At 48.8% G+C, this 21,263-nt stretch overlaps 1 protein-coding gene across 4 annotated transcripts in view; it reads left to right on the top strand.

The window, feature by feature from the left end:
- KCNAB2 (potassium voltage-gated channel, shaker-related subfamily, beta member 2) overlaps positions 1-21,263 on the top strand; it is a 79,086-nt gene that overhangs the window by 33,293 nt on the left and 24,530 nt on the right. For 3 of the 4 annotated variants that reach the window (XM_006885803.1, XM_006885802.1, XM_006885800.1), the window contains 2 exons: positions 17,729-17,772; positions 18,525-18,562. In XM_006885803.1, coding sequence (XP_006885865.1) covers positions 17,729-17,772; positions 18,525-18,562 — 82 coding nt within the window. Of the gene's footprint in view, positions 1-7,235; positions 7,448-17,728; positions 17,773-18,524; positions 18,563-21,263 lie in introns of those variants that run through there. The other variant, XM_006885801.1, reaches the window with a different exon arrangement.

The raw sequence follows: 21,263 nt of genomic DNA, 5'->3' as shown, positions 1-21,263 counted from the left end.
GATGAAGCTCCCTCCAATCCTGATGCCATATTCCTCCTCATAAAGCCCTGTTTCCAAATGATCTGTTCTGCATGTAGATTGAAAAGATATGGACACAGGATGCAGTGTTGACTTTATGTGGTTGGTTGGGTTGGGTTTTTTCCTACTAGTTTATTTATAAAACCTGAATACAAATTCTTTCCATTTCCCTCACCCCCCACCCACCAAATTGTACAACCCAGTGATTAAACATCCCTTCCCCCTGCACATCCTCATCCCTATGCTTCCAGTCTCTCCCACCCCTCCAGGATCCTTATACTCATTCTACAATAATGGTTATATACAATATTTATACTTGTGGAACTGAGTTAGTTCACTCAGCATAATGCTCTCCAGTCCCTCCTAAGTTAGGTAATAATTTACAGAGTTATTGCTCCTGCATGCTGCATAGTATTCCACTGTGTGAATGTGACATAATTTCTCAATCCATTCGTTTGTGGTTGGACATTTGCGCTTTTAAAGTTTAACAGGGCAGCAAGCAATAGATGTTGGAGAGGATGTGGCAAGAAAGAAACTCTTATACATTGTTGGTGGGATTGTAAAATGGTGCAACCATTCTGGAAGGCAGTTTGGCGCTTCCTCAAAAAGCTGAACATAGAAATTCCATATGACCCAGCTATTCCACTACTTGGAATATACCCTGAGAATATGAGAACTGATGCACAAACTGAGATGTGTACACCAATGTTCATAGCAGCGTTACTCACCATCGTGGTTGGATATTTCAGGGAGTATCTCCTAGTGTCACATCCTAGCCCTGTCTATCAGGGGTTCTACCAGTAGTCTCTCTTGGACCAGTAAGCCTGGCATTTTATTATGTTTTTGAGTTCTGTTCCTCATTTTCCTCAACCCCGCCCAGGACCATCTACTGTGGTCCCTTTCTGAGCAGTTAGAGTTGGTAGCCTGCCACCATCTAGTCCTTCCGATCTCAAAGTAAGGGAAGCTGAGACCACATGTTCCTTTAGTCTTTTGGGCCAGGTGCTTCAGTACATCTTTGGTGTGTTGTTGTTGGTTTTTTTATTTTACTTTATTATTTTTTTGTGTGTGTACCATCAAATCAGATCTGACTGGTACAGGAGGAAATCGTTCCTTCTTCTCCAGCAGAGCATCTGCTGGATTCGATCCGTGACATCTTTGGTTTTCTTCCCTCCTCTTTCTGCCAAACAGTTGTTGTTTGTTGTTGATGTTGTTGTTGGTGGTGGTGGTGGTGGTGGCGGTGGTCGCCGTCGAATTGAGCATGACTCTAAGCCACCCTATGAACAAAAGGTCTGAAGCCTTTCTATAACTATCGTCATTTATCAAAGTTCATATAGTTTCCAGAGGCATGTTGTTTAGGAAGTGGATGCCACTCCTGCTTCCACTCCTGTCTTAAACTGGGAGCCAGACAGAGAGAGACCAGTAGCCACACTTTAGATGGCTTCTCACAAGCTTTTAAGGCCCCTACTTCACCAGAGAAGGATGAAGAACTTTTCCCTTGTGGACTGTATTATACTGACAGGCTTTGATGTCTCACAAGACAAAAGTGACTTCTTAAAGATGTATTGAGATGTAATTCCCCTTCCATGCAATTTACCCATTTTAAATGGTTCCGTAGTTTTAGCACCACAAATTCTAGAACGGTTTCATCAGCCCACATCTTTGCGGTTACTGGGTGCTGTCAGGGGGCTTCTAATCATAGTGACCCCCATGGGACAGACCAGAACTGTGCTGCAGGGGGTTTTAGGCAGTAATTTCTGCAGGAGTAGATGGGTTCTCAGCTCTTTCCTCCCATGACACTAATCAGTGGGTTCAAACCGCCACCAAGCACTTAGCTGCTTCATGACCAGGAGGACTTCTTTTCCGCCTTTGAGCTCTGTTCTGTCTGCATGGGCTTCCTGATTCGGATATTTTGTATAAATGGGATCATGTCATATGTCTTTTCTATCTGGCCTTGGTTGTCATCATTCACATATGTAGTGACATGAATCTGAACTGCATTCCTTTTTGTGGTGGAATAGTGTTCCAATGTCTGGATAGAGCACGTTGCGTCTGTTTGTGGGCATTTGGGTCGTTTCCACTTTTAGCATTTAGGGATAATGAGCACTCGTGTCCATATTTCACATGGATGCATGTTTACCTTTCTCCCGGATGCTCACGGCGTGTCGGGGTCATCTGCTGAGGTGGGTGACATTTCACACACTCGTGGTGGCTAAGGCCCTCTGGGCAGAGCACCCCCTGGGCTACCCGCCCTGCTCTATCAGTGCTTTGTCAGAACAGAGAGGCATGTGGGGAAGAAGCGTGGGACATTTGCCTCCACGAGGCCAAAATGTACAGAATCCCTGCGAGCTCTTGGTAGAACAGAGCCACTCATTCACTGGGTCTTGGGTTGGGCCCAAGACTCTGCATCATGACAAACCCCACTGGCATTTCGCCTCGGGTTCATAGTATTTGTTTCTTTTCCTCAAAAGGAAAAGGAGGAGATACTGAAAGACTCAGCTGGTAGTAGTTGAGTGTGTTCTATCTGGGTCCTGACTTGGCATCTATCAGGGGCTCTGAAATCCCGGAGTGAGAGGTTTGAGTCTGTGAGCTGGCCGAGAGCCTCCACTCTAGGTTTTGGCTCCGAGCGTCTTCATGGAGGTCACGTCCCCATGGCGGGCACGTCCCCATGGCGGTCACATCCTGATGATGGTCACATAAGCGAAGTTTTTGGGGTCATGTTTGATGTATGTTACTGGTTTTTTATTTCCTCCAAAAGCAGGTGTCAGTTGAAGTTTTGACCAAGAGTGGAAGCCTGATTAAGGGTCTGTCTTTAAAATCCCATAGGGCCCAATTTTCATTTTAATTCATCTTCATTTTAATTAATTAAAGTTTATTAATTTTAGAATGAATATTCTTTAAGTGATACAGCAATCATTTGTCTATTTCCTGTACTGAATAACGTGGAGTTGCTGTGACACTGAACACTGTGCCTCAGTTGTGTCAAATACCATAATGGTGACTTTGGAGGAGCTTCCAGATTGATTCAGGTTGGGAAGCAGGAGTGGCATCCACTTCCTAAAACAGAAGCTTCTGGAAACTCTATTAACTCTGTAAACGTACAGAAGTGATGTTAGTTATAGAACAGAGTTCAGGTCTTTTGTGCAAGGGTCGCTATGAGTCTTATTTGACTTGACGACACTTAACCACTGCTACATGAGACTAGGGTTGTTATATCTGGTGGAACATTCTTCCACTTTGTACATCACTCTTTGTCAATGTGCTGTGATGCTGAACCTTGTGCCACTGGGGTGTCAAATACCATAATGGTTTTCCCAGTGTGGACAGTGTTTGGTGGAGCTCCCAGTTGTAAAACAGGTTTGGAAGCAGGAGTGGCAACCACTTCCTAAACCACGTACTTCTGGAAACTATGAACTTGGAGAAATGATGATAGTTATGGAAAGGCATTAGGTCTTTTGTTTATAGAGTCATTATGAGTCATGCTCAATCAACAACAACAACAACAACAACAGAACCAAAAAGTCAGAACCTACTAGAGATTTGGACCAAGGAAGATGGGCAGTCTCCACCTGGAAAGATTTACAGCTTCAGAAACCTGAAGGCCAGTCACTGTGAGTCAGAACCAACTCGCCAGCCATGGGTTTGGCATATTTAGAGAAGGCTGACGTGCTAGACTTTGCCCTGTTTCTGTGTGAAGAGCCCCCAGAAATAGGAGACAGTGAGTGGGGGCAGAAACTCACCGTGCACAGGGCTAAAGGCAGAGTCTTGCCTCCTGTTGCCTCTTTGACCCCTGAGCCCTAAAGGCCAAAGTCCGCCCTGGAGAGTATCTGCCCAGCCTAAGGATTAAAGCCAGCCTTACTGGCTGTCCAGCCTGGCTTTCAAGCCTGTCTACTTCTCCCTGCCAGGACTATGCAGCCCAGGTAGACAGGTGACAGAAGGAAAGACAAAGCAGGGTCCAGGGTGTTTTCAGAGGCTCAGTGGCATCTAAAGGGACATCAATGATCTGCCCAGGTATCTTGGGCAAAGGAGCAGCCTCATCCTCCCAGACCCTCTGTCCCAGGACATGCGTACCACCCTCAGCACTAGACTTGTGCCACCATGCCAGGACAAGCTCACAGGAGAAACAAGCGTTCCTTTTGACCCATAGGGACCAGGACAGTCAATGGGGAGTGTCTCATACTTGAGCCTGATGCCAAGAATTGTCCCACCAGAAAGCTATTCCTTCACGTTGCAGACTCATATTTTACATTTATGTTGGTCTATACCAGACTCTGAGAAGAATGGGAATCCCAGAACACTTGATCGTTCTAATGTGAAACCTATACTTGGACCAGGAGGCAGTCGTCAGAACAGAGCAAGGGAACACTGCATGTTCAAAATTGGGAAGGGTATATGCCAGGGATATGTCCTATCACCATACCTTTTCAACCTGTATGCAGAACAGATTATCCGGGAGGCTGGGCTCTATAAAGAGAAATGTGGGGTCAAGATGGACGATCTATCAACAGTCTGTGTTATGCAGATGACACAACCCTGTTTGCTGAAACTGAGGAGGACTTGAAGTGCTTGTTGCAGAGGGTCAAGGATTGCAGCCTCCAATATGGATTGAGGCTCAATGTCAAGAAGTCAAAGATTCTCACCACTGGACCAATTGGTAGCATCAGGATGGATGGTGAAGAGATTGATATTGTTCACAGCTTTAGTTTGCTTGGCTCCACAGTCAACACTCTTGGCACCAGTAGCCAGGAAATTAAAAGGCGCATTGCCATGGGAAAGTCTGCTGTTAGGGACCTCTCCAAAGTACTGAAGAGCAATGGTGTCTCTCTGGAGACTAAGATGCATCTGATACAGGCCATGGTCTTTGCAATCACTTGTTATGCATCAGAGAGTTGGACAGTGACCAAGGGGGATAGAAGGAGAATTGATGCCTTTGAGCTTTGGTGCTGGAGAAGAGTATTGAGGGTACCATGAACTGCTAGGAAAAGAAACAGATTCATCCTGGAAAGGGTTAAACCGGGTGGCTCCTTAGAGGCAAGGATTCTGAGGCTCCGTCTAACATACTTTGGACATGTTGTAAGGAAAGATTGGTCCTTGGAGAGGGACATCATGCTTGGGAGGGTGGAGGGACAATGCAGGAGGGGAAGGCCCTCTATGAGGTGGATTGATTCAGTGATTGGGGTAATCGGGATGGGAGTATCAGAGACGGTGCGATTGGCACAGGACAGAGCAGAGTTTAGGGCTGTTGTACATAGGGTTGCTATGAGTCGCAAGCGACTTGACAGCACATAACAACAACAACAACATACCACTGTGAGCTTCTCTATGGACATGCCCTGCTCTGGGGCTAAGGGCATCCTCCAGTCTCCATGAGGTAATTGAAGGGGCATCTTTGTGATCTGCATCTTTCACTTGAGGACACTGAGGCTCAGAGAGGAAGAAGTTGCCTGCGGCTGCTCATCCCATAAGCAGAAAGGCTGGGAGTGGAGCCAGGTTTGTTCTTAATCTGTAAAACAGGGCAGAGGAGGAGGAAGTTAGGAACACCATCAGCTGTCCTGAACATCTCTGAGTGGGCTTTTCTCGGGTCCTGGCAAAGCAGAGCACAGCCTAAAAGATCATAGAAGGGCCTAACAGGACCTGAAAGGGCCAAGGTAGCTCAGAGATAATTAGACACCTGCCTGTGATCAGACAGCAGGTTAGCTGGAGCTAGACCCTGGGCCCCAGCTGCCCTGTCCAGTGTTCTGTCTCAGCCCCTTCCAGCAGAGGTAGAGGATGGGGGGGAGGGGGGGCGAGAGAGAACAAACAAAAAACCTAAAAAGCTCATGGCTGTCAAGTTGGAACTGACTCCTAGCTGACCCGCCAGCAGGTTTTTGGAAGCTGGAAATTGCATGGCAGGAAATTGCCCGTATTTCTCCCACAGAACCACTGGTGGATTTGAACCTCCAGAGAAATGCTATCTTTGGATTAGCCGCGCAAATCCCCACAGACTATGCCACCAGAGCTTCTTAGCTTAGCAAAGGGGACCTGAAAAGCAGCTTTGGCCAACACCCACTCTGTGAAGGATGAGCTCAGAGGGCAAAGCCAGCCCTCCTGGATCCCAGCTGGATCCTGCAGCCACGTGGGAAAGGAGAGAGAGAAGAGAGGAGAGAGGAGAGAGAGGAGAGAGGAGAGAGGAGAGAGAGAGAGAGAGAGAGAGAGAGAGAGAGAGAGTGTGTGTGTGTGTGTGTGTGTGTGTGTGTGTGTGTGTGTGTCCGGGCTTCGTTCACGCGCTCTCTCATGCGTTGGTACCGTTATCCATTCCTTCATTCCAGAGGTGCTCTAAGTGTCGACCGTGCACCAAGCACTGTATTCGGTGGTCTTTCACCCTCTAGTTTCTGCCCCCACTGAAGCCCCTTTCGTAGGCAGAGCTAAGCACACTCACCCGGGGAGCTCAGGCCCGAGCTGACCACCCACATGCTCAGCCAGCCAGCTGCCCGCCCTGCTGCCCCGTCCCCCGCCCACCCTGCTGCAGCGCCTGCCCAGGCGTCCTCCCCAGCCCCCCTGGCCAAGCGGCTGTCAGTGCTGAGCAGCAGCCAGTGACCGCCCGGCAGGCCGCCGGTGCCTCCCGCTTCATTAATAATGAATCGCCAGGCGCTCCCTGCACCTCTCACTGGCCGCCTAATTGACTTGGTGGGGGCCTCAGCAGGTGCCCTCTAGAAAGACTCAGGGAAGCAGCCGCTCCAGCCAGCGTCCCCCAGAACCCAGGAGAGCAGGCAAGCAGCGCTCAGCCTCCCAGACAGCCCCCCAGGGACCTGCTCCCAGGAACCACCTCCGCCCAGGACGCCTGAGCCCAGGGGCCACCCCCAGGGGCCCTGCCACCTCTCAGGGCTCAGTGAGCACCCCAGACACATCGTTGGGAGAGAACCAGGAGCCACCCTGCTGCTCTGGAGGGCTGCACAGCTCAACACCGGCCAGCCGGGGCCAGAGACTAGGCAACTCGACCAGACCAGGGTGGGGTCAGCGGAAGGAGCCCTAGAACCCAGAAGATGTGAGGGCCGGAGGAAATGGGGCTCCCCGCTCAAGACCCAGACCTTGGAGAAGGTCTCTTCTAGCTGACCTCTGGCGTTCTGACTCCTCGCTCGGAGCGCACCCCGGCTCTTCTTCCCAAGGGGTGGCCTTGCAGAATCTCCTGTGGGCAGGGAGCAGTGACTTCTGGACAGGAGGACTCCCTGCCAGCCTGCAGCATGCAGGTCTCCTTCATGTGCTCCGAGCACAGCCTCAAGGCCCGTGGCGCCGACGAGCGGCTGGGCCGGCCGACGGTCAGCAGCCCCAGCCTGGGCACCCGTGGCCGCTTCCGCGCGGTGGCCATGGTAGCCCGGAGCTTGGGGCAGCTGTCGGTGCAGAGCGTGCCAGGCCCCGGCGACGCCGGAGGGAAACAGCCTGGCATGAAGTACAGGTAGGAGGTGTGGGGGGCTTGGTGGGTGGGGGCTGCTGTCCTCGGCCCCCTCCGCCTGCAATGGTCCTTAGCATCTGCAAATCCCTGCTTTTCTGATTTAGGTGCCAAGAGGCCAGGAGGAGCTATTTTTAGTGCTTGGTAGACGTGGAGAGAAATAAAGCTGAGACTCACAATCAGCCCCAGGTTCTTCCCTGAGCGTGGTGGAGAGAGATGGGGTGCAATGTGTCTCTCTCTTCTTTCCAAAAGAAAGTGGGGAAAGGTTCCTTTCCCTCAGCCAGCACCCCCTGTGCCTGCCTCACTCCCATCTGGCACCCAGGGCCCCAGGAAGCTGGCCTGTAGATGGGCTCGTGTCTCCCAAGGAGCTGAGCATGACTGGCGTTGGAAACTTAGGGGCCGACAAGTGAAAGATGCAATGGAGTCTGCCTTCCATTGCCAGCCTCTCGGGGTTCCTCTCGCAGACACACAGCAGCCAGCCCTCTTTTTGAGGTCCCTGCCATGGGTCAGCTGGGGAGGCTGGACTTCTCTCCATTTTGGCTTCGTCACCCAACTCAGTTCTGGGGTCCCCCCGTGTAGCTTGTGTATGATGAGAATGCGAAGGTCGCAGATCCTTAGGGCAGAGAATGAGCCTGAATCTTCTTCCCAGAGCCCACCCAGCGCAGGCCAAGCTCAGGCTCTTGCTAGATAGTGATTGACAAGGGAGGATTCCTGGTTGCGCAGGAGGGGGTCTTACTTCTAACAGCCCTGAGCCTGGAGCACGTGGTGCTTTAAGAACAGTGTGCCTTAGGGAGCAGGCCTGCACACAGGTTGTATGTACACTGGACAAGTTTGGGGTTAGACCTCTGCTTGCCAGATGTTAGGGAGAAGTTCTTCCAAAATTGGAGCCATGTGCAAATCTGCTGTCAGTGACCCCTAACGTACACCCTCAACCCCAGAAGAGGCCTCGAACAGTCATAGTTGATTTGAGGAGACTGCCTGGGTCTATGACAGGTTTTTGGTGCCAACATGAAAAGTATTGTGAAATCGGTTCTACTCACTGAGAATTACAGCTTCAGGCTCTCCCAGCCCAGTGACTGCAAGTGGAGCATCATGAAAAGAGCCATCGTGTCTACATCTGAGACTCCTTGCTGTGCAGTTGCAGAATACGTCTGTGAGTCCTTCCCCACCTCGGGCTAGCTCCTTTCTGTCCTCAATCCTTGGTGGGATTTGGTGTTCCTCAGTCAACTCCTGAGATGAAAGACGAGGTGAGGGGGAGGAAAAAAAAAGATAAGACATGAGCACTTGAGAACAGCGTGTCTCTGTTCCAGGAGTTTATCTTTTTTGTTAAATGGTAATCAAATGCTAGTAATAAATTTCTTAAGTTTGTGTACCCATTCGCCACTGCAACTTTTAAGTCAATCATGGAAGTATGTGAGGTCATTTTTAATAATAGAAAGCACTGTGTAAATAGGAAATGTGCCTAGTCATCACAGATCTCAAAAATCCTGAGTTTGTGAAGATTACTGGGTGGTGTGTGTGTGTGTGTATGCACGCATATGTGCATGCAAACCCACACTCACACGTAAACACATGTGCATCTGTGAACACATCTATAATAAACTAAACCCATTCCCATCAGCCAATTTGTAGCACGGAGTAAAACTGTTCCATATGTCTCCAAGACTGTAAATCTTTGGGGAAGCGGTCTGCCACGTATTTTTCCACAGAGCTACTGGTGAGTCCAATCCAGCAACTTTTCAGTTAATGGCTGAAGTCTTAACCCATGTGCCACCAGAGATCTTCCCAGCGCAGGAAAGGGGGTCCTTATTAAATTGGCAGGCTTGTGCTCCAAAGACTAGGGTTCAACTCCTAGCCCCATCATTTCCTAACTGTGGGACCCTCATCCATCAAATGGGGGAACAAGGTTGTACGTGTGCAAGAGCTGGGGAGCATTTTTGTTATGGTGTTGGGGAGAGGCGGGGCTCAGTCCCCAGTAGGGTGTATACTTTGATAATGGCTGAGATGGAGGTTGAAATCCCAGTCAAGACCTGTTGTATAATCCTTGCTGGGCACCACTGTCATCCTATAGCACCTGTCTCAGGATTCCTGGGACAGAAAAACTGCCAATCCAAATCCTTGCTCCCTACCACCTCACCAGTAACCTTGCCCTTCCCAGCAGCTCATTCTAGGGCTTGGACGATGTCACCAGCCAGGGGACCTTGTCTAAAGACCTATATCAGAGGGCTGCTTCTTGCTGTGGGAACTAGGAGGCACTCAGCATGGGAGCCCAAGCTCAGCAAGTACAGGGAGCATCCAGATTCAGTCTCAAGGGTTAGACTTCAAAGTCTGGTGGCTCACCACTGTGTTATGCCAACATTATCTCCAGCATTCCTTGCGAACCAGATTCTGCCAGTTCAGATCTGAAGATGGATCATTCTTTGGGAACTTGGCAATTGGGTACAGGGTTCTATTTTGGACCTGCCTGCTATTTCAGAGTCCAACTCCAGTCCCAAACCTAACCAAGACCTTAGACACAGCTGCAAGCTTAGGGATCCCCATGACATCCTCACTTTTGACCTACTGCAAGCAAATACGAGGCTTCCTCTCACCCCCAGGGTCCCCAGAGGCTCTCTCCCTTCTGACTACCTGACTACAAAGTCACATTTTCCCATTACTCCCTTGGGTTTGATGATTTGCCAGAACTTGGAGAATTCAGCAAAGTGTTATACTTATAGTTTTATTATAACAAAAAGGATAGAAATGACTAGACCCATAGTAAAAGGGCTGTGAGGGTCCCCAAAAGAAGAACACCTCATCCTGCCAATTCCCAATGTCTTTCACCAACCAGGAAGCTCCCACACTTGTGTCCAGTGTGTGCTGAGGTCTATTATACAGGCATGATTGATTGGTTGGCATTAACATTCGGTATGGTCTGGAGCACACACAGACAACAAGGACTCCAATCACAGGGGAAATGACAAAGCTTTAGTTAGAGGTTATGTCTCAGAAGCCAAGAACAAGGACCAAATCCTTCAGGCCAACCTCATCATAAACCTCACAGATGCTGGCATGTAAATAGATTCAAGTTATGAATGGGCAGGTGAGAAAGACCCTTAGTGGAAAAAAGACAGCTTTTGTTCTTTTCTCATTTTTTTTTCCTTAATCAAGACGATGTAGCTTGCCCATCAATTGCCTGACCCAATTTTTAGCCTCTTATCTTGAGAACTAAAGGAGCTCTGGTGGCCTAGTGGGTAAGGAGTTGCACTGCCAACCCAAAGGGAGGTGGTTCAGATCCACCAGCTGCTCTCTGGGAGAGAGATGGACAATCTCTTCTCTTTAAGTATTACCTCTGAAAACCTGCTGGAGGGTCAGCTATGAGTCAGTTCCAACTTAACAGCAATGAAAGATGCCTAAAGTTAATGACACTGAACTCCTACTTTGAAAAGGATCCGTAATTTACCAGATTTCTTCTAATACCAGCTCTTGATGACAGTCTGAGTGGACTATTAAATTATATAAAATGGTCTATGGTAGTATCCCATGAATGGCCAAGAGAACAAACAGATATGTCTTAGAGAGGGTGCAGCCAGAATGGTCTTTGGAGGCAAGAATGATGAGGCTTCACCTCACATACTTTGGACATGTTACCAGGAGGTGCTATTCCTTGGAGAAGGACATGATGCTCGGAAGGGTGGAGGGTTGGCGAAGGTGAGGAAGACCTTCAACCAGGTGGATTGACAAGGTGATTGCCATGAGCTCTTGTGTGTCAGGGAGTGTTGAGGGTGGTTCAGCACAGGACTAGGTTCAGATCTTTTGTTCATAGGGTTGCTGTGAGTTGTACTCGACTCAATGGCACCTAAAAACAACAACAATGGTTGTAAGATGGAAACAAGTGTTATTGTATGGCCAACAATGATGTCATGAGGCTTCATGAGCCATTTTCCTGGACGACTGGAGAGTTAATAAGGCCAATGAATGAAGGTCAATAGTTTAGACATTTTTAACATCATCATGTCAAGTTTTGACTGTGGGGGTGGGGGGAAGAAGGAGACGCTGTAGGGAACGATTTTGTGTTTAGAAAGTTTGTATGAGCTTGCCAAATATAGATTTCAGGGTAGATTGTCTTTATCATATGAACCTAAAAGAACAAATTACAGTTAAAGTGTGAATGGAAGAACTTACTCTAGTTGTTATAGGTCGGGTTGCTGCTGTTTACATTCCTTTGTGGAGCCTACACCTGCATAAACCTTTTGGCAGGTGTATAGTGAACATTTCTGTTCCATGGTCTAAATACACTGTAAGGCCATGGACACTAACAGCTGATAACTTCTGTCTTTTTCATGATTATATCTACTGCCTCATCTTGATTTATAAGCAAAACCTGGGAAGTCTACAAAAATAAGTGTTTTGTGGTTTATCTAGAAAGAATAGAGAAATTATTACTGTTATTTTGGGTGAAGAAAATAAATTTTGTACAGTTCATTTCAATCTGAATAAAATGTGAATTTTGTGGGGTTTTTTTAAGAAAGTTTCGAGTGGCGGCGAGTCCGCATCCCTAGGAGGCTGTGGTTTTTTGAGCGCCCCACCACCATCGAGAAGCTGATTTATAAAGCTTTCCGCCTGGAGATAACCCTGTCCCTTCTCATTCCTGCTCCCGTGGCTGGCAACTCATGGCAGAACTAATACCATCATTCTAGCAGGGAAACAACTTGAGCAGGGTAATTGCAGCATCACGCGGTGTCCTAGTTTTAACTGATTCCTGTGGGCGGTGGGTGGAGCGGCAGCTGGAGAGCCAGATGCCCAGGGTCCGGCTCCGGCTCCGGGAAGAGACTCGGCCCCTCGTTCAAGGAAGCAGGTCCGTTTCCTGCCCGTCAACGGGGGAAGAGACCAGAATTAGAGCAAAAACAACTCTGCACCTTCCTTTTTTTTTTCTTTTTTAAATTTTTATTTTATTATTTTTGTGTGCGTGTACCGTCAAATCAGATCTGACTGGTACAGGAGGAGATTGTCCCTCCTTCCCTGGCAGAGCATCTGGTGGATTCGAACCATGCGGCTCTGGGATTGTAGTTGCAGCTCCTTACCACTAGGCCACCAGAGTTCTCCTTGCACCTTCCTTCTTGGACCGCCCATCTTTTCTCTCCAGCCGCAGACACGAACTTCCTGTTCTGCAGCCTCACCTGTTGCCCTGTTCTCCTGAACGCTGCAGCGCCTTCTACCATTTGCTTCTGCCATTTGGTTATTACTGTTGTGAGTTGCCATGAAGGCAGCTGACTCAGGGCCACCTTGTGTGTAATAGAACGAAGGATCACCGTCCTCCAGATAGTTCGTCTGTTTGGACTCTGCTGTAACTGTTGCGTCAGCCCGTCTTGTGGAGGGTCTCCCCGTCTTCGTTGCCAACGATGATCTCCTTTTTTCTAGCAATTGGTCTTTCCTGATAACATGTCCAAAATAAGTAAGCTGTCACTGCCCTCACTTCCAAGGAAATTCTGGTTCTTGTGTATCTTCGAAGAATGGTCTGTTCATTCTTCTATCACTGTTGTCCAACACCGCAATTCAGATTCTTCCATTCTTCCTCAGTCTGCTGGTTTTTGTTGTCCAGCTTTCCCATTCGTAAGTTGTGGTGGTGTGTCATTGAGTCAGAAATGACTCAGAGATGACCTTCAGGTATGTGTTTTGTTTTGTTTTGTTTTGTTTTGTTTGATTGAGGAAAGTGTTCTTTTTTAAAGTGCACAGTGGGTCGGGCCAGTTTATGCATCTTCTCCAGCAGCTGGGCTATCTCCACCTTTGGTGTTTCTGGTGTAAATTACTTGAGCTCTGTGTTTTGAAACCAGCTTAGTAAGGCCTTTACTTAGCAGCTCCTGAAGGGCTGCCCTGGCCAGGGAACCCTGAATCTTGTCTCCCAGAGATAATAGCTCGAGTTATAGCTTATAGTTGGGAACTTCTTTACAAACTTGGTCGTATGTGGCTTTGTCAAACAAGACCAGGCTGTTGAGCTTGTCCTGAACTTTGCCTTTGGACTGCTTCTTCTTATTGGCTCTGGCCCCGGATTTGTTCCCTGGGGCTTTGTCCTTCTTGGCCGACTTTCCAGCATCTGTCTTCTTCTTGTCGTCCTTGGGCGGCATCGTGAAGCTCGGAGAGGTGCAGCCTTGTGAAGGTGTCACACAAAAAGGCACAGGTGGGTTTTTAGAGGCAGTAAATCACACTGGAGGGGATTGTCCATTGTTCTCCCACAGAGCAGCTGGTGGATTCGAACCATGTGCCTTTGGGTTGGCAGCACAACTCCTTACCACTGAGCCACCAGATGACTGAAAAGATTGTGGTTTGGGTTAAACACACCTTAGTCCTCAAAGTGGCATCTTTGCCAGTTAGAACTTTAAAGATTTGCCCAGCACAAATTTGTCTTCAGGAGATGGACCTAAAGCCCGGCCTCTGACAGAGCCTGCCCACGGAGTTGCTCCCGAGACACTGGTTCACCTTCCCCCTAAGTGCCTGGGAACAGACCGAGGTGTCTAGACCAGTGTTCCAAGGTTGGGAACACTCAGACATTGCAGGCAAGATTCCTTCCACATATCCCCAAGAAAGGGTCTGTAGCCGTCTTCCAAGCTTTCATCCATAAAGTTCCTGATGTGTCGAAAGCAGCACATTTTCTCTGTTGACCTTGTACCCTGCCACTGTGATGAATTCCTTTATGAGTTCTGATAGTTTTTATATGGACTCCTGGAGGATTTTTATGTATAAATCTGTATCATCTGCAAAAAAAAGCGCAGTTTTACTTCTTCCTTCCCAACTTGGATGCTTTAGATCTATCTATTTATTTATTTATTCTAGCCTAATAGGTCTGGCTTGGATTTCCAGACAATATTGAATAGCAGGGCAGGGAGTGGGCGTCCCTGTCTAGTTCCCGATCTAAATGAGATGGCGCTCGACCTTTCTTTATTGAGTATGTTGTTAGCGATGGATTATTCGTAAATGTCTTTTGTTCTACTCAATGGTTTCCATTTTAGTCCTCTCCTGTTGAATGTTGTTCTTCAGTCTCTTGAAGAGCTCCATCATCCCAAAACCGGTTGGAATCATTGCCGGGAAGTTTCCATTCCTGCCCCTTCCCCACACCCCTTTTGTTTTCAGAGGGTGTGTAAGCAATGTCATCATTTCCACAGTTACTTCCTCATTCACATGGGGGAACTTACCTTCACTGCTAACTAGACCGTGTCTCCATGCAGAATTTATCAGCTGTACAGCTGTGCCCTCCTCGCCAGCGGCAGGCACAGGCACAGCTCGCTGTGTCTTGGAACATGCAAACGGTAATGAAGGTTAGCTATGATTCTCTCACAGATTTATAGAGAGAAAAACCAGGGGAAACGTCATTCCTGTTTTGGACATATGTATGAGTCTCCTGTGGCTGCTGTAACAAAGGACCCCAAATTGGGGAGCTTTAAAAGGCAGAAATGTATTGTCACACAGTCTGAATCCGGGGGTCATAGGGCCATGCTCCCTGTGAAGGACCTCTGGTAAACCCAGGTGTTCTGTGACTTGTGGCTCCTGCATATCCTCCAGGGCCTCATGGCCATTTCCTCCTGTCTCTCTCTGTTTCTTTTCCCCCTTTATAAGAGCCTCACCCAGAATGGATTTGAGTCTGATCTGCTCTAATACAATCTTTTTTTTAATTTATTTTATTTTTATTATTTTGTGTGCATGTGTACCATCAAATCCGATCTGACTTATACAGGAGGAGATTGCCCCTCCTTCTCCAGTAGAGAATCTGGTGGATTTGAACCATGTACCTCTGGGATTGCAGTGCACCTTCTTGCCACTAGGCCACCAGAGCTCCCAAATATGATCTTTTTATAATTTAACCAAAGATGGCTCTAAAGACCTTATTTCCCAACAAGGTCAAGTTTATAAGAACCAGAGACTGGAACTTCAACCTGAGTGTTGGGGGACACACTCAATCCTTAATAACATGGTATATTTAAAGCCTGTTTGATTTATCTGGTGTTGTTTCTCACATGAGAACAAAAGGGTACCTTTGTGTTCTTGCTGCGTCTCTCAGTCTCTTGCCTCATTGGAAAATGAGCCATGTGTAGGGTAGGAGTGTAGGTATATAGGGGTCTGTGCACCAGGCTTTGCTCTGGCTACCTTTAATGCATTCCCTTATTGCCACCCCTGTGAGAGAGAGACCTATGAGCCCATTCTACAGATGAGAAAAGTGAGGCACGGGGCACCAGGGGAGGGGGAGGTTACATAACATGCCAAGGCTCACAGAGCCTGCAAGATCAAACGAGATTTAACCTGTGGCTTCAGAGCTTTGTCTGTAGCCACTGCCTGATTCCATTCACCTTCATGAAGGAGAAACCAGCCCCTGTTAGGTTCTTTTTTAGGGAAAAACGTCAGCATCTCTGTAGGGACCAGGAGGCTGCAGCTTGACTTGTGTCGGTTAGGCATTTTGTCCAAGAAACTGGACAATTTAGCCGTAACTTAAATTTTTATAACATGTTAGTATTTTTTCCAAGTTCTCTCTCTTCCAACTTTTAAAAGTTTAAATTGTAGTTTGACTTTTTTTTCAAACTGTATCTACACCAGCCCTCCCTCCACCCGCCCTGTGTTTGTTGTTAGCTACCCACGGAGTGTATTTCTGACCCCCAGTGACCCCCTGTGACAGAGCAGAACTTCCCTGCCGGCATTACAGGAGACCATCACTGAGTCTCTCTCCTACAGAGTCACTGGGTGAGTTTGAACAGCCAGCGTTTTGGTTAGCAGCCAAGCACGTAACCATTGCACCACCAGCGCTACTTTCTGCAGGAGAAACACCTGGTTATCTGCTTGTGCAAACATTACAACCAAAAACACCCTGTGGGGAAGACCTGCTCTGTCACATGGAGCCACTATGAACTGACTCCATGGCAGCCACTGACAACACTGCCCTAACTAGGACTTCTAGTAGAGTGTTCAAAAAGAAGTGATGTAACAGGGCTCTCCACACCCCTAACAGCCAGAAATCTAGCAGGGGTCCTGTAATCCAGGAAACCGAGGCAGGAGAGTGATGAATGCTCTTCGTCTCAGTCAGTCCGCACCTTTCTCTGTCCACACTCAGTCCCCTGGGAGTGGATGTGGGGCTGGCATCAGAGCCTGACACACCCTTGGCTGATCGTCTCCAACCCCGGCCTCCCTGATTACAAGGCACCTGCTCGATTGCCCACATTTAGGGGTGGTGTAAGCAAACCAATTAATAAGAAAAAAAAATGTAAAATAGAATGGATATGAATGATTGTATGAAACACAGTATAAATGCAAGATTGTATAAAACACAATGCATATGAATGAAAAATGTCAAGGAATTATTGTATGGAAATCAATACCAGAGACCATGTAGAAGTAAATTGAGGCTTAACTCTCCAGCCTCTCTTGTTCTCTGACTCTCCACCTCCTAGAAGAATGCCACCCCAGGGTTGGACCGCTGAGCAGGACACTGGATCAGAAACACCTGAGGGCAGGGAGAGGTCGAGACAGATTGGCAGGGCCCTTCAGAGGGAGGGACTTCACCAGCCACGGTGGCCTCCCATGGTGAAGAAAGGAGATCGAGAGCCCCTAGCATAGCCCAGGCATGTCTCAGTGAGTCGGCCTGTTAATTGGGATTCAGGTGTCAGGCATTTGGTGTACCTCACAGAGCACAGAGGGGCCGGGGGGAGGTGTCCATGGGCACAGGTTCACAATGAGACACAAGGGGTCTGGACAGCGTGACAGCAGCTCAGCTGTTGAGGATGTACCTTTTGGCCACTGGCCGATGCTCACTGGGCTTGATGGACCTCCACCTTCTGTTGCAAGTCACAACCTAAGTGGAGCATCCACCTCCATGCATACTGCACACCATGGCCATCCTCTCATCCCGCGGACATCAGAAAGGCAGAAAAATAGGCCTGCAGGCCACACCCCTTCTAGCCTTTTCACAGAGCCTGAGAGTAAAGAACATAAGATTTAAAAAAATGCAACACTTTAAATGAAAAGAACAAAGCTTCTTAGCAGGAGGAGGTTCACAAATTGCTCCATTGGTCCAAATTGACTGTTTTCACCCATTAAATGAGGCAGTGCTGTTTCCAGATGTTGTTGCTGTCTTTCCTTGGTCACGTGCTATGTCTGGGCTGGTGGGGGCAGGGAACTCGGCACTACCCGCTCCCCATCAAGGGCCTCTCTGGCCTCATTGACCAGGGGGGATGCACCTGGCCTTGGGAGTTATGGGGGAGCCAACACAGGGCCTGCCACCTCACCTCACTCTGCCTGCCAGAAACTCACATGGTGTCTGTTTTTCAGGAATCTTGGCAAGTCTGGCCTGCGGGTCTCCTGCCTGGGCCTCGGTGAGTGTGGGGCCACCCCTGGGACATCCACTCCTCGAGAAGGTGCAGCAGGAGGGCAGGAGGGGGCTACCCTCCGGGAGGTAGTGTGTCTGCAGCGTTCAGGGCTCGGGATTCAGGATGGATTGGTTGCCATGGCAGCCAGGAGGCAGAAGAAGGGAGGCCTATAAGAAGGAGGAGACAGATACAGTCACAGCAATGTGGTTACCAAAGCAGTGGAGGGATGAAGCAGTCAAAGACTGGGGGGCACGGGGGGCCATCGGTACACACTGACCCCTCTCAAAACCCAAGGGCCATCCTCTTCTCAGGCTTTCCGCACGCAGCAGGGTGGGCTTCACAGAAAAAATATTTTGTGAGAGGCAGTCGGCTCTGCCCTCCTTCCATGTTCACTGGAGGCAGGATCTGTCCTAGAGCTGCTGCACTCCGCCTGCATACATACCCAGCGCTACCCCACACACACTGTTCCCTCCCTTCCCAGACACGCAAGGACGTGATACACCAGCCACCCCACCAGCTCCCTTCTGAGTATCCCCAGACAACAGCCATGTCGTCACAGTCACATTGGGCCTCTGGGAAATCAATACCAGTTGCAGGACAGTAAGAATTGCCCCAAAGCCAGCCTGAGCAAACCAGAGAGGCAGGCAGTATAGGGCTATGTCCACCACTCCCATAGGTCCTGCCGTGCCACTGGGGTATATTTCAGCTCCGTGTGAAGAAGGTTCTCTAACTGCAGCCTCTGTGTCTCTCTCTTCCAGGAACATGGGTCACCTTCGGAGGCCAGATCACCGACGAGGTAAGAATGCAGGTCCCCAGCTTGGCACCAAGGAGGGCAAGCCTCTGAGCCTGACTGAGGGCTCCCTCGGCTGCCCCAGCCCTGTGGTGGGCCTGCCCAGGCCACATACATGGAACAGTCAGCCGCGTGAGTGAATGAGCCGGCGCACTGGGAACTGCCCGGGCTCCCTTTTATCTGCATCGCTCTGGTGCCCAGCCCTCCTGGGACAGCAGGAAGGTCAGATCCTGGCATTGGTCAATGAAGATGCCAAGCTCAGCGCTCCTTACCAGCGGCATACCCTGGGCTTCACCAATATCCAGGAACTCAGGTTTCTCATCTGCACGACACCTCCTTCAAAATTAGCTGTGGGAATTCACTGAGTGCGCATGTTTTCCAAATTCTAAAGCCTGGGGAAACGAGCTGCTCCCCCAAAGGAAGCACACTTGAATGTGAACTTCAATTCCATAAATATTTGGGTTTTTAAAAAAAAACACTTCAATTATTTTCAAGTCAATTCTGACTCCTAGAAATCCCACCTGTGTCAGCATATACCTGTGCTCTGTAGGGTTTTCAGTGGCTGGATTTTCAGAAACTGATCACCAGGTCTTTCTTCCGAGGTATGTCTGAGTAGATGTGAACCTTCAGCCTTTCCCTTAGCAGCCAAATGCAGTGACCATTTGCACCAGCCAGGGAACTGCAATATCTATCATTGGAAGAGATGGAGTAGACTTGAATTTTGCGCCGCCCCTGGCTGTGCCCATCATTAATCACAGATGTTGTACTCGGTGTGTTTGCTGGGATCTGACTATCATCATTAGCTAGAAAGGGAGACTTTGAGCCAGTGCCATCTCGGCCCTGCCAGCACCCTGTGTCTCTCTGAAGAGAAGGAGCCATCCTAGGCCAGCTGCCCTTCTGGAACGTGAATAAGAATGGCTTAGAAATGAGAGCAGTGCGTTTGCTCAGAGACCCCTAGACATCCTACTTAAGCAGCTGTTTGTGCGTTTGCCCTACCCGTGGCTGACAAGGTTGCATTTAAAAGTTCATCAGTGCGTTGATTCGAGACCTTGTTAGCTGTGATTGCTCAGTTAGTTTTCAAAGGAAGAGTTTGACTGCCATCAAAACTGAAATGCATTTCATTTGTGATGCTGTGATTAAGTGCCATCTTATTCTGAATGTATCTGTGTAGGGAAGAGCCCCCCTCCTCTGGCTTTGAGGCCACTGGGTAGGTGCCACATCTGGGTGAAGCCAGGAGTTCTTATGTGACAGCTCACCGGCAGCCCCAGGCCATGTTCTACCTCAGGCCGCCAGATCCATTCAAACGCTCAGAATATAAAGCCAGAATCTGGAGCCCACAGGTTCCCCCAAACGAATCAGGCTTCCCTGTTGGTGTAGTTAATAAAACAGCAGGTGGAAGAATTCTCTCGGGGCCCTAACTTCATCCCTCACAACATTTGCTACACAGCTGTGATGCTCTTACAGGAGACGTAGAAGAATGATCCTCATTTAACTGCCTGTTTAGGTGAATTTCCTACCAACAGTCCCGTCACAGCCCGAGAGGACTGATGTGTGACCTGACGGCAATGCTGGCTGGCCCTAGCCTCTGCCAGATCCCCCTCGGGGACCTGGGAGTATGTTGGGAGGCCATTTCCAGATGACACAAAGCTGGAAGATGAGCTGATTCAAGAGATGACCCTGTCAAGTCCTGAGAGATCCCCGCAGACGAAGATGATGGAGTGTGGGAGCAAGTCGGGATTTCAGTGTTAACTCCTCCATTCAGCGGCAAGACAAATCAATACCTCAAGTGTGTGGGCCGACCTCACTGAAAAGCAAGGATTTGATTCTCCCACTAACTGTCAGCTCAGTCCAAACCAGTACATGAGATGGCCTTGAGGAAGCGAGGACCACTGGGGCTGCCGGGGGTCCTGACCCAGAACATGCCAGGTACACAGCCGCTCTGGAATACCACATCTCTAGAAAGTGCATCTGGAGTGCTCCTCAGAGGCAAGGATGGTGAAGCTTCATCCCACACACTTTGGGCATGTTTCTAAGAGAGGCTGTTCCTTGGAGAAGGCCATCATGCTTGGAAAGCTGGAGGGATAGAGAAGGAGAGAAAGACCCTTAACAAGGTGAACTGACACAGTAACTGCAGCAATGGGTTCAAGTGTGTCAGAGATTGTGAGGATGACACAGGATAAGACAGGGTTCAGATCTATTGTTCGAAGCATCCCAAGAGGCATACTTGACTCAACGGCACTTAACAGCAACAACAGCTCAGCTGCTGACCCATGGAAAGTGCTTGGCCCGTCACAAAATCTAGGAAAAAGGGTCTTGATGTGTCTGGTATTGTATTGCATTTTTAAATTCTTTTTTTTTTTATTGTGGTGAAAATATACAAAGCAGAACCTCTGCCAGTGCAACCATTTCTGCATGTATAATTCAGCAACATTGATTGCATTCTTCCCATCGGGCAGCTATTATCATTCTGCTTTTCCAAATTGCTCCATCACCATTAACCTCAGCCCCACTCTGCCACCATGGAGTCAGTTCTGACCCCTGGTGGTGTTCTGTGGAGTTTCTGAGGCTGTCCATTTTTCTCCCGCAAAGCAGTTGGTAAGTTTGAACTGTCCACCTTTAGCTTCAGTCCAACATGCCCGTCAGACCAGCAGGGCTCCTCAGTCTAAGCTCAGAATCAGGCTTTATCAGGAAGTAGCTAAGAGAATAC

The sequence above is a fragment of the Elephantulus edwardii genome, unplaced genomic scaffold, assembly GCF_000299155.1.
Source record: "Elephantulus edwardii isolate Elephantulus edwardi_28Jun2011 unplaced genomic scaffold, EleEdw1.0 scaffold00045, whole genome shotgun sequence".
Classification (NCBI taxonomy): Eukaryota; Metazoa; Chordata; class Mammalia; order Macroscelidea; family Macroscelididae; genus Elephantulus; species Elephantulus edwardii.
Note: the sequence above shows the minus strand (reverse complement) of the source record. Positions and strands in the feature narration are given on the sequence as shown.